This window comes from Haliotis asinina, chromosome 4 (genome assembly GCF_037392515.1).
Source record: "Haliotis asinina isolate JCU_RB_2024 chromosome 4, JCU_Hal_asi_v2, whole genome shotgun sequence".
In the NCBI taxonomy this organism is placed as follows: Eukaryota; Metazoa; Mollusca; class Gastropoda; order Lepetellida; family Haliotidae; genus Haliotis; species Haliotis asinina.
Window position 1 is genome coordinate 8,978,858 of NC_090283.1, and position 18,012 is coordinate 8,996,869.

Consider the following 18,012-nt stretch of genomic DNA (forward strand, 5'->3'; position numbering starts at 1 on the left):
CCTGCCGGCGGCGGGGGAACTCCAGGCGGTGGTGGTGGTGTTAAAGACTGGATTAAAAAACTCGGGGAAGGCCTAGCTAAACTGGCTGGTAAAGCCGCCGAAGCCCTTCCCGGCATCCTGGGTAGCATCGTCTCGTGGTTGTTGAGCGCTCTGTCTAAAACTGCCATGTGGCTCAGTCAAAACCTGTGGGCAGCCATCGTCGCCGTGGCGGGTCTGGTGTACGTAGCGGCTAAGAAATCTTTAACCAAATAAGTCCCAAAGTTACCCCACCAACCACTAAGGCTGTTTTATTATCAATATGCTGCTGATAGGTGGTGGAAACCCCCACACCCCCCGGGGGTACCTCCACATGAATTTTAGGCTCCGGAGGTGGCGCCACTATACCCTTTTCACGTGGTGGGATGTGTGGGATATGTGGGGTGTTAATATCGGGGTTGATACCCAACTTTTGGTCCGCCGTGGCTATGACTATTTTGTTGTTATAACCCACCACTTTTTTTATTCTCAGTTGCATATCACTCGGGGCCATGTACAACCCCACGCCGAACACGTAATTGACTTTCGATCTGGCGTATTCTAACACGTTTTGGTAACGGTCGATAGCCCGCGGTAGATCAACTGGAGAATTGATAGCATCCTCAACGTTGGAAACGAATTGTGTCTGAGCGTCGTAAGCAGTTCCCTTACCGAGGATGTTAGAACGCGTCATCGACTGCGCACCCAACAGCGCCCACACGTACGTTCGAATCGAGTCGTTCAAGCGTATTGTACCAGCACGAGTGAATCCTTTCGATGTTTTTGAGATCATTTTAGTCCAGGCTGTGGCTGCATCAGGACTGGTTTGCTTTATACAGCTGACATGGATCTTTTCATTCGTTGTGGGGCCTGTAAATGTATGCCGGTTTGGGTTGTATGAACCATCTTTAGAACCGGCATAATATTTTCCGGACCTGTAGAAGTACACGAGAACTATACCGAGACCATGGTTCACACCAGGAAGGCGAAAGTCTTTATTCGTTGGAATCTCAAACTCCCCACAAACACGTTCATAAGCGCGTCTATCATAGGGGTTATTCGTCATACTCCACGCTTTATCTTGGGGAAGAGGAGCACTTATTTCCTTCAATATTCGTCTCGTTTGATAATAAATATGAAACAAAATAACCGCCTTACTCAGTTCGTCTATACCGTAGTCTGGTTTCACACCCGACCCTGTCGTCGCACACCACACAGCAAAGTTGAGTTGGTTCTGCCAAAACTGCATTGGGTTTTGATTCCAGTTTACCACCGCCTGCGCGTTATTAACGGACACGACATACTTTTCAAAGATATCAATAAAGGTTGTTTTAAACCCAGTACCATCTGCATTCACCACGATTTTCAAGTGTGCTAAATCCATATTATAATTTATAATTCATATATTATAATATGTACATAACACTTCCAGGAATAACTAGCGGTGAGGCCGTTCAGCTGACGCACGCGATCGATAACACGTCAGGTCAACTCGAAGTCGCACTCTGTGATATCACCTACCTACCGCAATGGACTAACATTAATATCAGCAACAATAAGCTGTTCGTCAGTGGAACTCGCAGCCAGATAACTGACGGCTACTACAGCGTGTGCTCTCTAAACGACGAGGTCTTCAAACCCCTGGGAGCCGAACTCAAGATGAACGACTCGAACGGTACAGTGGTGTTAATCAACAACGGAAGAACCTCCTTGAGGTTAGGCCGACCATTAGCGAGGATACTCGGTATGTCTCCTGACGAGATAAAACCAACAACAACCGTCACAGGCACGAAGTTACCCGACCTAGTACCGTACCGAGAGCTGTACATTCATCTCGATCAGGTTAGCACAACGTACAACATTCAAGGAGGTCACCCTTCCACTATATTGAGAGCAGTGCCGGTGAAAACTGAGAAATTCAACGACGGTAGAACCGAGTCGTTTTCACCACGGCAGTATAAGAGATTAACCCAGGGCAACATACCTGAGCTGACAATATCGGTGTTAGATATAAATCATAATCCTGTAAATATAGGATACCTCAGCTTAACGCTTCACGTAACATGACCAGCGCACAAGGACCCGGAGTGAAAAAATGTGTCAATATCGGGATCTCCGACCTCGGAGACACACGCGGTTTCGACGCTCCCGGAGTAGATGGTAAAACGTACGCCTTGCAACTGAAAAACAACATTTACAAACGCGTTGAAATCCCCTCCGGTGGAGCCCTAAGTGATATGATAGATACCACAGGGGCAACAGCCAACACTAAGTACGCCCTCGTCAACACCGGTGATGACAACTGGAGAATATACCCATCATTCGGAGGTAAACTGTTCGACTTAGGCGATGTTGAGAGCACTACCGTCGTCAAAAACAAACCATATATGCTCGTCTTCACCGAAGATGACAAGTGGGTGTTGTTACCCGATAACAAATGGTTTCTCAATATTAGACTCGTCTCCCCTTACGTGTTCACGGATAACAAAGACAACCACCTAAACAAAGTCGTGAACAATGGAACCCTGCTCGTGGCTTACGTCCCAACTCAGAGACGTAGTATAGTCGTCAGCCCAGTCAACACTATAGCAGCCCACATGCTATCGAGTAAACCGGCCATGCAAAACGTGAAATTGCAGTTGGTGTCTGAATTCGAAGGCGTGGTTAAGATACTAGAGAGTCTACCGGCAAACTCAACATTGTTCATCAAAGTCTACCTAGGGGAACCATCGGGGAATGATGTCGAGATCGTGAAGGGGATCAAACTCGGGTGGGTAAAACGACACCAGTTTCAAGTTTGCAACGTTTACGTGCGGGTGGGTGTCGACTCCAAGACCAGTCTGCAGGGGGTCAACGTGATTGTGGAAAATAAGATATCACTAATCAATATCTTCCTGCCTGACAACATACACTTCATGGGCATTAAGTTAACCCCTGAATTATTATCAGAAAACCAGTTGGAAATTATATCATAATAGTATAATAATGACCAGTCATCATCCCAACACTACGCTTAACGACCTGGGAGATACGGATGGATTCGATCAGCCTGGTGAGGAAGATGAATTATACATCCTACACTTCAAAGACAACGTGTACAAACGGGTGTCGTTATCAGATTTTAAAGAGCCTAAATGGTTGATCAACTTAACACTCACCTCACCTTATATCACAATAGAAGGAGATGAAGATAAATTAATCTCTAAGATTAGGAACAACGGCATCTGGGTCGGGGATTTCATTCCGGAGAGGGAATTAGCACACTTTCCACATGTTGGTCACAAAAAAAAAGGGTTATCAACTTTCTTCGAAAATAAATTAACATTTAGCGAATATCTTCCTAGCATATCATCCCCTTGCACACTCATCATAGAAGTCTTCTTTTATAAAAACACCCTACGAGTACACCAAATTTTACCCGGGGTGTCAATACAATGGTTTGACGAACACCTAGACCAATATTGCCGTATTGTTATACAATGGGATACCAACGGGGGTACTATAAACCACTTAATAAGCCTCCGTGGGGTTTCTATTACAACAGGAAATTTTATTTACCTCTCACCTATTACCCTGGGTAATCTAGATCTTGTAGACTTCAAATACATTAATAGGGTATTAACTGAACCCCAATTAAAATATCTTTCAAAATATATATTATAGGATGGGCCTGTACCCAGTCGTAGAGGAAGTAGCGAAGACGTTGGAAACCGTAGATGGGTTCCGCTTGAGGCAGTTATGTGATGTGAAACGTCAACTAGAACAAGACCGTGACACGCGGAAAGCACTATGTAAAAAGTACAATAGAGCTTTCAATATCGTGGACGGGGCTGACACTACCCTTATGGCAACCAGCATGGGACTAGGGGCGGCAGGCGTTGGGTTGTTAACCACCATCGTGGCTGCACCTATAGTGTTAGGTATTGAAATAACGGCTGGGGTGACAGGGTTGGTAGGGTTGGCGCTTAAGTTAGTATCACGCAGACTTAATCGTAAGGTATTGAAACACGACGAGATCAGGGTTCTGGCCGAAGCAAAGCTGAACACAGTGAGTGAGCGAATTTCCACGGCACTCTCTGACAGTAAGATCTCAGAAGAGGAGTTTAGTTCAATCCTCTCTGAACTCAAAAAATATAACGGAATGAAACAAGATATTCGATCCAAATCTCGTAAGTCTGCTATCAGCGAGGATGAGAAAAAAAAGTACATAGCACAGGGAATACAAAAAGCCCAGCAAGCCTTTATTATGAACACCAAAGAGATCGTAGGCGGTTCACGTTAAACTGTTTCATCGATATAAACATAACATAAGGGCGATAACCGTAAGCGAGCCACCGATCCTATATGGTCGGTCAAAACTTACAACATAGATAAAGTGGATATAAAAGCCGACGAACCTAACTTGTACTACTTGAGGGGTGGGCCGGGTAGGGGGTTTGTAAGAGAAGAATTATTGATCGTGCCGTACGGCACAGTGTTACCGCCTGCCAAGTCACGGTAAACGTGATGGCATAGCTTTGTAGTAGGGGCAATAATAGCAAGAGCTAAGGGTCCCACCAAAGCCTCATTTAGTAAATGAGGCTTTTTAGAGGGGTTTTTGAAAAGTGTTTTCGGACTATCATTCTCTATACTACTTCCTCATCTTTGACTGAGTGCTTAATGGAAATCTGGGACTATCTGATTGATGCCAGTATGTACGAGGAACGTATTCACCCCAGCTGATTTGACAGTAACATCCACAGCCTTGACTCTCCAGCTTTGGTAGACACACCAGTTATTCTGACATTATTCCACCTTTGGAATAGTTCAATTCTATCTACCCGTGAAGATCCGGGTTTGAATTCATTAAGTACCTCATGCTTGTCGTACGTGGCGACTACCAGGATCAGGGGTCAGGCTCGCTGACTTACTGACATGGCCTGATCTGATCTGATCATCACTGGATTGTCTTCTCCAGACTCGATTATTTAGAAAATTAATCGACGCGATGTGGCTAAGAAATTGCTGAGTGCGGCGTAAAGCTATACTCACTCACTCACATTACTTATACCCCATAACTCGGACATTGTGCCAGAGGGACCAGTGAACAAGTATTTATCTTACCGAACAACCCAGTGTTAATTTCGAACTGTTTGAAGCACGGATATTGGAGTTTAATGAGGTGTGTCGGAGTTAGGCAACAACCCTACTAACACGACGTGGCAAACGAATTCCCACAGTTCGGCATTTCCAGCGGGGACAATAGAAAGTGTTATTCGCTTGTGTCCGGGGTACATTGATGGCTCAGCCAATAGAAAACGACATTTATGTGACAGATAATATAATATACTCATGGCCCCTTGATTGCCCGCATATTAACTTAAAACGGAATATAGCTGATACATCCGAGAAGTTTGGGTGTGACGGACCGTCAGCGTGACTGCAAGATGAAAGCCACGTGAAAGTCCATTGCATCCAATGACAATGGCACAGTTAGACAAATGGAAGTGGCAACAGTCTACTTTGCAAATATCTGCATATTCAGTGAAATTGAACTGTGTGTTTGTATAGCAGGGCGTGGAGTCATCCCACAGACGACATCCTTACCTTGTCAGCTTGCTGACGGGGTTAACCTCTTTGGTCATGTGGACAAGGCGTCCGACTTCGGATCAGAAGGTCCGTCGTTCGAATCCCAGCACGGAACTCGGAAATTTTGTGGCCGCTACATTGGCGCCCACATATCAAATTTGAACGAAATAAGCCTCAGTACCCAACTATGCGGCCCAGGACTTGCCTTCTGTTGACGGGTAGCATAATTAGAATAGTTTACAATAGGTTCAACCCAGCACTTACATAACTATTAACTCCTCAACAGCCAGCTTCAATCTAATGCCAAGCGCACTGCATTGTCTGCCTTTTTTCCCCTATCTCTCCATTATGTAAGTCATGTTGCCCACAGTTAAACTTTCTTGATCAAGCAGTGGTCAGATAATGGTGTTACAAGTGAGAGGTCCAATACATTGCTCAGCAAACAGTTTGGCTCTTTGTGGACCGAGTGGCTGAGGACTTCACCTCTGCTTATATATATATGAGGTCAGTTTGTGTTTTGTTCTCATATTTATGTATATATAGATATGCTGGTGTATAGCTGTATAAGAATTAAATGCATTAAGCTAATGCGTTGATAAGATATATTTCTCTACTGAACCAACAAATTAACTTGCAATTTATGGTGTGTTATTGAAATTCATATTTAGTATGTAAGTACATTTAAATGTGCAGATATTAGAGCGGCTTTTAAGGTCATAGTTTCCCTTCTAATCCATGAACCTATGTCCTATAGATTTATTGCCATATTTCCTCATGGTTCATAGTTGTGCAACATTGATAGGATATCCTGATTGGACACTGGCAACGTTATGAACTGCCCGCTCATTGCCACACAGTGGTAAGTTAGCTGTACATATTGTATATATTGACTGTAGATCTTAAAGTTTGGTTGTAATGAGTCCGCCTTGTAGGCATACAATTTATTCTGAAGAAAATAATCTTTTGCAGTTTAACTGTAGTGACTGTTCCCTTTCTGTGTTATTCAGGCATAATTCAAAGATATTATTTGATATGGCTGGTACAATCAATTTATCTCATGTATGGTAACAGTACATTTATATAATATTTATAGAACTGGAAAACACTGACTGGAAAACCTGGATTTGCTTAATAAAGTGCGTGCTCTCAGCTCACCATCAAGTAGCTGTTCCGTGTTATTTATACAACTGGAACCTCGTCCCCTAATCCATCTGTATATATTGATCAATTTCCAATGACAATGTAAAATATGATCACTAAGCTCTGGTTAACTCGGGCTGGAAGACGATTGACAAAGCGCAAAGTACAGTATATCTGAAATGACCAATATCGTGAGGAAGTATTTACGTCTGCTCAGACTTTATTGTCTGTTACATTAGAAAGGTATAACAATGCAAAGCACTAACCACCAGGTACGTTACATTGTCACATTATTTGTTTTCCTTAACCGAACTTCAGTTATAAGAGCATGCTCTCTGTAAAATATATACTGGACAAACGTAGTTTGGGATGTATGGAAAGTTTGAAATTAGGAATAACGATGTATTTATTCATTGACATGCTGATAAAGTATCGGTCATAAGTATCAGCCACTAATATCCCTAACTTTGTTCAGTATATATTAATCACACACATATCGTAGTAAGATTCATGCATTAATCCAGTGAACAGCTTTACGTAACGACACACGCGCTGCACGACGAGGTTAACCCTATATCTACATGTAGCTTGCATTAAAGAGTTTGATATGATACCACCCTTCAGAGTGGAATTCAGAAATCCCGAACACAGCATGCTCCTGAAATACGAATTCCCTGGAAGTCAGTTCAAATCCAAGTTTTTAGTTATTCACTATTGACGCCTATGACGCACAAAATGCAGAACTAACAGGTTATTCCTCTACACAGCTTTGTTAAAACCAAAAACTCTTATGACATTGTGGCAGTGAAGACTTCTGATCCATATCATGTTTACTCTTGCTTCATCTTCAGTTCTTGTTTTCGATCGAATGCCTCACTTTGTGCAACTGTGAACCAGTTCTTCCAGTCACCTGATATACCTGAAACATGCAAATACAGAATGCCCGATGCTTGCTTCTACAGATGCATTCACCTCCATGAATCATAAGGTACATATATGGATTATTTTTAAACAACAATATTGATTACATATCTCCATCACCTGACGTAATTGGACACAAAACACCTGATGAAAGTCTCCAAAGTTTTACGCGTATAAAAATTCTATCGCTTCCTTTTCTTAATTTTGTGGGCACGATTCCTCACATAGGTACAATAGGTAAAGATCATTTCTGGTATCCACCGCCGTCATATTGCTGGAATATTGCTAAAAGCGGCGTAAATCCACCCGCACGTTGGTTTTTTTTACACACAACGTCACAATGTCTAGGAAAACCACGTTGTTGTCTTTGAACAATTCCGTTTTGCTGTACCAAGCAGCATAAGAGTGAGTTAAAGATTTAAAGTCACACCGGCAATATTTCTGCCATATAGTGACGAGAACAAACTTAGCATATGTTGTAAATACTTGTCACGAAGGACAGTAAAAGATTGGCAATGTATCACACAATTCAATTCTAAACAGTAATCACTTTCAATTCTGAACATGCAACTCAATTTGGCATGTAATAACATTATCGATCCCCAACAGCTAAAGCTAAGCCACCTTACTGGAGTTCAGCAGCACATGATCCTTGATTAGTGTCCTGATGTCCTCTAACCTTACCTCGAGATATATCATACCCCCTTGCCATAAGTTTATTCAAATTCACAAGCGTCACGAATGTAATATCTTCCAACTGATGTGTTTCGTTTCGTTACCGGCAGTCAGATCCGGTCAAGACTGTTGCCCCTTACCTACAAGCACCCATTTTACCTTGCCTTAATGGTCTGAAATATTACTATCGGATGGTAAGCAGAATTGCAGTCATCTTGTTTTATATTTGAAGACAATAACCTTTTCTGAAATAGCCACTTGTTCCCTCCTCCCAGGGGATATGGTATGTCTGGTCTTTGACCTTCTCACTGGCCTCTTTCAGATTATTGAAGGAACATGCTTCAGCTATATCCTGATACGTTTCTTCAGGAAGGGGACGATCGAGATATTCAGCCATTCTTCTTATTTCCGCCACACAGTCCTGCAACACATTTCTTCTGTTGTTGAGTCTTACACAACGTCGCATTGAGCACTTTTTCAGACATCTAACGCCAGTTTATAAATATATCTAATTTAGTCTTGGCCTGACAATGTGCCTCTTTATGCATACAAATGGAACAGGATAACAAACTGACATCACCACCTGTTCAGTGGCCTCATTTGAGTGAATGTGCAAGTTTAGTTTTATGCCACGCAAAGCAATATTCCAGTTCTATGGCGGCGTTCTGTTTATAGTCGAATCTGGTCCTGACAATCCAAGTCAACCAAGTCAGCGAGCCTGATCACCCGGTCCTTTACTGACCTCTTAGGACAAGCATAGTCGCCATTTATGGCAAGTATGGGTTGCTGAAGGCCTATTCTACCCCGGACCTTCACTTCACTTCCTGATTAGCTCTGGCTCCAAAACAATATCTTCTCGATTACCGGATAATAGCTCTATTTTGACATCAAAAGTAAAAACAATACCAACAGCTCTTAAATATATTAATTTATAAAAACAGCACATAATCTTTTCTCACACCCTTTCGTGCCTATCTTTCATGCAAACGACTACTTTAAATTGAAATTATTGGGTTGTATGATCATCTTGCTACTCGCCAATAAAACATCATCCTCAGTTGTTTACTCAGCCATGCTGGAATCTCTTGTAACACAATGGCCTATTTTGCTGCTACTGCAGCACTCAACACATCTGTGCCACCACACTCCCATTAAAAAGCTGTTATTAGATCTTATATCCAATAGATCCACTGCAACAGATATGGGAGACCCAAATTTATCTTACCTCACACATAAATGTTGTGTTATGATTGGCTAAGCGATCTTCTATTATTTCTACCTTACATACAAGCGAGTTTCATTACAGTGTACCCATCTGCCAATGGCAACTCATTCGTTACTTCGTGCTTGTATTTCTGTATCTCGAATAACGTTGAGTCAAGCATAATGCACGAAGATTACCGATGTCACGCGAAAGCAAATGGATCCTGATAACTCTTAATATGTACGTCTTGTGTCATCTGCAAAATCTATCGATGTCTACAAAAACATTTGCCTTGCATTCCAGCAAATAAATTTTGACAAAACGTTGAAATGTAGTCTCTATGAATATTAAGAAGGTGATTTACACAGCTGCGACTTTTCTAAGACGATACCTGCGGGAAAAACAGCAAGATGCAAGATTCGAATCTTTTGATTCACATAGGTTTGAACAAATCTGCAGACAAATCACCTGTTTCATGTCTTCGAATTGCACTATGCATATATCTAATCCATCGTCCACAGTCGTAATGTTTTCCCACTCATTAACGTGATCAAATATGGATCCAAAAGGTACTGAAACATAAATAAGATAGACTAGCAAACGGAAAAATATTTCTGATGTAAGATCTGCATTTACGTTATAAATCTATTAATTAATACAGTTTTCCCGAAGCGAAAACAAACAATGATAACGATTATTCTGTTATTATCTTTAAATTGCCAGTTTTGAGCAATAGTAGCGCAGTATCAAGACATACGAACCACATCCGTCCAGGTAGGCAGTGAGATAGTCGTCCCACGATCCAGTGAACGTGATTTGCTGAATTGGATCTTTCCAAATCTGTTGGCTGACCTGGTTATAAGACGACACCGCGCAGTCTCTAGCGTTCCGCTCGACATACACCACTTTGCAACCACGTTTCCATAAAAGCTCTGGCATCTGTCTAAAACAGTTAGCATCACTCTGTATACATATTCCAATATATGCTAAGATAATGAAACGAGGAAACCCGTGGAATCAAAGAGCACATTTACTAAGTTACATGTGCTAGGATGCGTTCTGGTGTTGAAAACCATCTAACGAACAATATATTGAAAAATATCTCAGGAACTGACGTTCCCATATTTATTTCCCTTTTTATACTTTCCCAGTAAGAGCAGAAATCCATGACCTGGTGTAAACGATGAGGAACACGTATTGGTCTGCATGAAAGCACTACCGACGATATAACCTATCGAATGAGGATCAGTCAAGCCAAAATACTTGTGGTCATATGTCATACTTTCTTCAGGCTGAATTCGCCGAAGACCCGGGTTCGATTCCCCACATGGGTACAATGTGTGCAGTCTTGGAAACTGCTGAACCCACTCACTCAGTCGCTCACGCCGAGTACCCACATGGTCTTAGTGCTTGAATACATAATTGAAAAATTATTAGTCAATATGAGTAATATACATGTATATACAATATCTACCAAATGCTTGCAAGCAAGGGTCATGTTGGGGAAGTGTGTTGTATATCCCCATCTTTACAAAATACCCACTAAAATATTTCTGATATTTGACTTGCTGTGGTAAATGGAAAACACACAAAAGATGTTAGCAGGTTGTGATTTGGGTGTTTACTGTTACGAGTATGTATTTTCTGCATATTTTGTTATTAATTAAGTCATAATTACTATTAAGTCACAATGTTTAGCCTTTTGAATAGTAATTTAAAATAGATGGTCAACAGTTTTATGGCTGTCCGGAAATCATCTGCCCTTGGCTTTTTATTTGTGTACTTCCGGGAGACATTATTCTAGATCTCTCCACGGGGTTCGCGATGGTCGTATGTGCATGAACTTTCGGGAAAGGACTGGATACATATATAAAGGCTAGTTGCCGTGTTGAGACGGGGACACATTCACATTACTAGAGTATATACGTCATCATCAATATCCGCCAACACCTGAAATGCTGTCAGACCGCTCGATGTGTTCACATTCTGCATAACTGTTTCTCTCTCGCACTAAGACTTTGGTGAGTTTTCTATATTATATTTGTGGCCCATTGCCTTACATTTAGTCTCACTTTGTGTTGTATTTGAAATCAGTATTGTGAAATTGACTTGTGACCTTGTATATCTTGCTCTTTGTCTAAATACAAAATGTGAATATTTCTTGACTTGCCTTTGTTCTGTTTTGCTTGTTCACGGGGGATTTCTTACATCGTTTGTCACGGCAAATGTATAACTGTAGCATAACTCACAGGGTATAATTCAGACAAACGCATAAAGTACCTTGGCAGTAAGTGGGTGTGAAATATCCTTGGCGATGTCAGCTCTTCCAGTTCTTCCTCAGTCCGGTATTCCAGCCAAGCTGAGTTCTGCCAGTGTTTGGCGTACTCGGCCTTGCCTGCCACGATCATGTTGAGGATCTCCCAAGTCCAGTGCGTACCTTGAGTGTCAGTAATAACAGAGATGGCCAACGAAAATTCTGTTTGGCAATAAAAAAGATATCTCATTCTCAGTGTTACTAGTGTGCTCCTAGTACATGATAAATTAGAAAGGACCTGAAATGGATATTACCGTGGGACTCAAGATTCATGCACTTGACCTGTGCATTTTTTAACATGCATATCTCACTAGTCCGTCCTTTACTCCCATTAGGTCGATCGCCTAGGAACGTTACTAAACTTAGCTAGTTATTGCCTTCTTGTATGACATCACAGGACTACAAGCACAGACTTCAGCTCCCTGGATCCAGTAAACGGATCACATTGACTGTTTTTTAGTGTTTCGTTTGTTTGTTTGTTTATTTCTTCGTTTGTTTATTTCTAAATTGTTTTATGTTTCTTTTCATTGGTACACCCACAAAATACTGATTATTTATCAAAAAGTATACATTTTGTGACAATGGTTTTACAACATTACCAACATATTTCTGAACAATAAATATTTACTTGTTACTGGTGGAAACCAAATTTAACTAAATGTAAACTCCCTTGTAACATTGGATTTTGTGCTATACATGCCATTTATCGTACTGCATTTCCCTTGCCGATGCTAAATTCACAAGGAATCTGTGATGTATCGCATGGCTTCCGGGGCAAAAATCACACAAAATACTTCAGCCTTATTGTAACTATTTTCCCAACCAGTGATCCTGTGCTTCACTGGTTATTTTACATATTGTCGTCAGAAATCCCACTGAGGCAACATATGCGGTTTTTAACATGCATACTTCTCCCATTACGCCCTTAAGGGATCTGCTAGTACTGTTTCAAAATGTACCACAAGTTTATGCCGCTGTGTATGACATCATGGTCCTAGAAACACCGACTTCCAGTAAATGGAACACGCTGACTATTTATTTATTTATTTATTGTTTGTTTGTTTGTTTGTTTGTTTCGACATTATGTTTTGTTTCATTCATACATACGGTTTTTAGGTAGGAATATCTGTCTGCCATAAAAGGTAACCCTGTAATGATCTCACCTGCCTTTGGATATGTACACAGAAAGATGTCATCATCTCTCACGGATCGAGATTTCATTGTCTTCAAGTTGTCCGTCAAAAGATCTGCCTCAACGACACCATCTACCATAACAAGCTTAACATTCCACCCGGCTGCCATGCCTCGGTCCGCAGGGGTCGACATCTTGACAATTATCTGCACATCAAAGCGTTGAAAGTATTGTTGATCACCTCAATGCATACATTATAATCGCAGAGTGATAACAATTAACCATTTGCACAATAAACATCATAGTTTTTTTGTTTATGTACGCGTTAGTATACTAAGTGCAAGCCAGGCGTATTTTGTATTCACATAGTGGTAAATAGAGCAATCTCAACGGGAATGTGGACAATACACCGTCACTTGATTGCCGGATCTCAACCACCAAGTAAACACTCTTCCGCTTGGTGTTGCAGTACACATATGTTTCTAGGCTTGATGACCTTCCAGTGTCTTTCACGGGGAAGACATATTTTAAAATGGTCCTTTTCAGTAACTTCTTTAAGAGGTATTTCGAAGCTGGAGTGGTAAGGAAGGATGACAATATATGGATGAACAACGTCTTTATTGCTATGAGAGCGACGTTGCGGTGTAGGTTCTAACACTGTTATCAAGCATGCAGGAACAGCACGGAGACATGGAGCATATATATAAGTTAGAGGACATGATTGTTGGAACACACGGCAGTTTGGTTAGTCCAACAGTATTTGTTTTATTTCTTAATGAATATATCAATATAATGAAGCAGTCGGAATGTAGAGACATATACGTCAGGGAGCTTTGAAAGAACTTAACATCATTACTATTCGCAGATGACATCGTTAATGCAGCTGACTGTGAAGAGGTTACAACAAACTCACCTTCTTGGTGAATTCTGCAGCAAGTCTGGAATGACACTGAATAAAGAGAAGACAAAGAATATAGTATTTGAAGTAAAAGGAATCATCAATGTGACTGAGAGATGGCATTACAAGCTCCAAAATGTAAGTACATCGGAGTGTTGGTTACAGGTAAACTCACATGGGAGCTAACTCATTCGCATCGCTCAGGAAAGAAATTTTGGGACTGATAAGGTTCATACGCCAATTCAAGACTGACATTACCAGATCATTGTTTTATTTGACGGGATCATCGTACCAGCAATAACCTCTGGATCACAGATTTCAGGTTTTAAGTATGAGGAGCGTATCGAGAGGATTCATCGTACACTTTTGCTAACAGATTTTAGGTTTGGGTGAATTTGCACAATATGCTTTAACAGTATTTTACATGAGAAAATGTTTTACGTTTTGGTTGAAATTCCTGTATATGCCAGACTACACCCGTAACAGTGCTATAACATGCTCGTCTCCCTTGGTGACGCTTGCATGAAGACCTGGGCTGGCACCATCAGGAATTTGCTGTTTTGGATAGGATTCGGACATGTTTGGATTGCGTAAGGAGTAGGATGTGTGCAGAGGTTTTGAGCCACATTTACTCAACGACCTAAAGACATACAGTTACAGAACTGGCAAATCAAATATCAACAAAAATCTCAAACTTGAATTTTATTGTCAGCTGAAAGGCTTACTGCAACCTGAAAAATATTTGTTAAATCCCAAGTGTCATCATTTGAAGAAGTATATATTTGAAAAGCGAAGCGGAAGGTGTTTGAGGATTGAAACTGGAAGATGGGACAGCAGACCGAAATAATACTGATTATTTATCAAAAAGTATACATTTTGTGACAATGGTTTTACAACATTATCAACATCTTTCTGAACAATAAATATTTACTTGTTACTGATGGAAACCAAATTTAAATAAATGTAAACTCTCTTGTAACATTGGATTTTGTGGAACGTTTTTGTAAATACTGTGGAACAAATAATAATTTGGTCACTGAGTATGAATTTCATTTCATACTAAGCTGTTCATTGTATGATAACTACAGAAAAATATACTTCAAAGTATCAGGTTTTCAATATATCAATAATCATCAAAATGTTACAAGATAATACACAAACTGGATGCTTTCGTATCGTTCAGTTACTTACTAAGAAAACAATGCTCAGATCAAAATAATGTATAATTATAACAATAAAGTGTATCTGGTATATTGCACGAATTAGCGATATGTGTAAGTGTACCATATTCTTGTATTACTCTGTGTGTGTGTGTGTGTGTGTGTGTGTGTGTGTGTGTGTGTGTGCTCGGCCAATCCTGTTGAGTCCTGTCTTGACCTGTCAAAACGTGTAATAAACAAATCATAAAGCGGCCTCAATACTAACTATTTATGACCTAGTTTACTTGAAACCAGTTGCTGCACTATACAATAATAGCTAGTTAAGTGTCTATTAATGAAAATATATACTAGATCTGAATGTATAGATTTGTCCGCTCATGATGGAATAAGCTAAATTACAGAGCTCGGCCAACTGCAGCAAGGGGAGGGATTTGTGTACATAGTTGTATGCCTGCCCCCTCCTTGTCTGGTATTATAGTGACTCGCTTTCACTCTCACTGTAAATACATAGATGTTTCACAGCCATCTTACTAGTCTGTGCCTCTCATATATTGCTTATTAGTAACTAATAGATTCACTTTTTAATAATGTTAAACACATAGTGAATGTAGGTATATCTGGTTTACACTCCGCGAGTGATTGTACCGCTGGTCGACATTGCCTATAAAAAGCAGCTAGGTAACGCTCGCTCGCTTTTGCGCTTGGCTAAGTAGGTCACTCCCCCAATAATTAGGTCAAACTGGCGTTGAACTGTTGTCTGCTCTTCATCGTGGCCAGGTTTTATTATAGGTGCTACAATGGCACTCCGCAATGAGAAGGACAATTTCCGGTGTTCCATATTTCTTTCAAAATATCTAAAAGTGTGACAGACATGGTTCAGGCAAGTGTTTCGGTAGCTAGAGTATCATAAGCATGGTCCAGAGCAGTCTGGAGCTCATGGAAAGAAAATACTTTATTATAGTCTTCACCGTAATTGGAATCAACGTTAACTTTTGTCTTTTCCTGTTGTTTCTAATATCTCTGAAATTCAGGCACATAATCGATTGCCGATGAAGAATTTTTGGCAAGGGTTACGCCAATCGTATGTGCAATGTCAGATTTGGTAGTCACTAATTTGTCACCAAGGTGGTGAACAGCAGATTTTTAGCCGTCGCCTTTTATTTGCTGAACCATGTAGCTTATTTACATTTTGTGTGCAAAAGATTAGACGTCTGCACACGACCTTTTAATCACGTGCTATGAGAGAGTGTTTTGTTTCATTTGTACTATCATTGATTAAGTGATAGTTATCACTGGGTCACAACGTGTAGAGTTTTCAGTGTGGGTCGTGGGTCACTTTTCATATCATATATGTATACTGGCAATAGTATTTTAGCGGCAAGCCTCTTTGATTACTTTTTGTTCGTGAACTTTCTTACTGAATGCTAGTAGAGCCATAGTTTGCTCGAGTGTTCCCGACACTGTGTCAGTATATATAAAAGCTGACACCTCACTGTGAAAACTACATTCAGTTAGGATATCTGATCTCACTGTTAAATGCCAAGGTTCTGTTGAGATGATATTTTATATTTGTGACCCACTGCCTTAGACTTGTGGCCCAATTCCATTGTACAAGGAATCGGTATTGTGATTCATTCTAACTTGATCATTGTTTGCTCAATATATTATTGAATACTTCTAGTCTGTGTTGCATTTGGATGATTCAAATGGGATTTGTTATAACTTTTGGCATTGCCATTTATTAACCGTAACACATGACATTCTGCTTCAAGCTGCGTGAACTCGCTCATGTCATGAGTATATGGCGACACTTTTGGGAAGAAAGCAAGATCAAAGGCTACCTAGACATGAACATGAGAAGGAATTGACAGACTCCTTCAGTTAGTACTTTGATTGCAAAATTCAAACTACCAGAAACAGCTTTCCATGCGCTAAGTGTTTTTGATGTCTCTTGGTCTCGTGACTGTGAACCTTTGCTTGCACTGGAACTATTCACAGAATCGGGGGTAGCTGCTTTACCCATCCAGTCGAAGAAGACTAGTTGTTTTGTTGATCCCGCACCACCAGACTTTCTTCTGAAGATATTGGATGTCTTACCGCCACTATTAACAGCTCTAGTGAACTCCTGCATGTCTACTGGTGTGTTCAGATAATCTGAAACAGGCCGTAACCCACCCACTCTTAAAGAAACCTAACCATGACCCTGAGAAAGAAGTACAGGCCCGTGTCACACATCACATTCATCTCCAAGATTTTTGAACTTGCAGTGAACATCACGCTAAATTCTCATCTTGACTCCAATGCTTTACTGATCGAATTCATCAGTCCCCTGTGTGGTTGATATCTTCAGATCTGGCACTGACAAAGTTTAGGTTGGAACCCTGGTCCTTCTAGATTTGTCAGCGGCTTTGCACACCATGACGACATGTTGCTGCAAGTGCTTGCCCATGAAATAAGGATAGGAGGTACAGCTTTAAGCCCTTTTTCATCTTACCTATCAGGCTGATTCAGTCAGTTGTCACCAGTAGTCACAGGTCAAGCCCAGTATCCCTGGCCTACCGTGTTCCGCAAGGGTGGGTTTGGGGACAAGCAATTTTCATTCGGCACTGACAGCATTGATCGGGTTGAACTACATCATGACGTCAACGAGCACTCCTATACTGGCGACAAGACTTTTAAACCGGACGGGGCATTATCTGCTCTTAATAATATCACAGTCTGTCATTCTGATGTACACAGTTGGGTGATGAACGGGATGCTCTGAATGCTCACGATGAACTGAATGCTGAGAAAACAGAGACCGTTCTTCTAAATCTGCCATTCACAAATTGATTTCATGCAAATTGACACATTGATTTCATAGATGCTCCACAAAAGCATTATGCAATCACTCGTCCTATCGCGACTAGATGTTGGCAGTAGTCGAAAATCTTCATTGAAGAAACTTCTACTGATACAGAACATCGCCGCCAGGATTGTTACACG

At 40.9% G+C, this 18,012-nt stretch overlaps 1 protein-coding gene across 1 annotated transcript; it reads right to left on the reverse strand.

Moving 5' to 3' along the window:
* Positions 1 to 6,921: 6,921 nt before the first annotated feature.
* LOC137282207 (sulfotransferase 1C2-like) lies at positions 6,922 to 13,175 on the reverse strand. Its single transcript, XM_067813941.1, has 6 exons — positions 13,001 to 13,175; positions 11,804 to 11,960; positions 10,285 to 10,466; positions 9,992 to 10,095; positions 8,560 to 8,740; positions 6,922 to 7,642 (listed from the first exon to the last, which is right to left on the reverse strand). The coding sequence occupies exons 1-6, from the start codon at positions 13,161 to 13,163 to the stop codon at positions 7,554 to 7,556; spliced, it is 876 nt and encodes a 291-aa protein (XP_067670042.1). The 5' UTR covers positions 13,164 to 13,175; the 3' UTR covers positions 6,922 to 7,553.
* Positions 13,176 to 18,012: the final 4,837 nt, after the last annotated feature.

Bases quoted from the DNA above. Each gene is read 5' to 3' on its own strand.
- LOC137282207 (XM_067813941.1), bottom strand. From the start codon at position 13,163: ATGTCGACCCCTGCGGACCGAGGCATGGCAGCCGGGTGGAATGTTAAG. The intron at 10,096-10,284 runs GTTCGTATGTCT...TTTATGTTTCAG, and splicing joins TGCCTACCTGGACGGATGTG to TACCTTTTGGATCCATATTT. The intron at 8,741-9,991 runs GTGATTTGTCTG...AATGTGTTGCAG, and splicing joins AATTCGAAGACATGAAACAG to GACTGTGTGGCGGAAATAAG.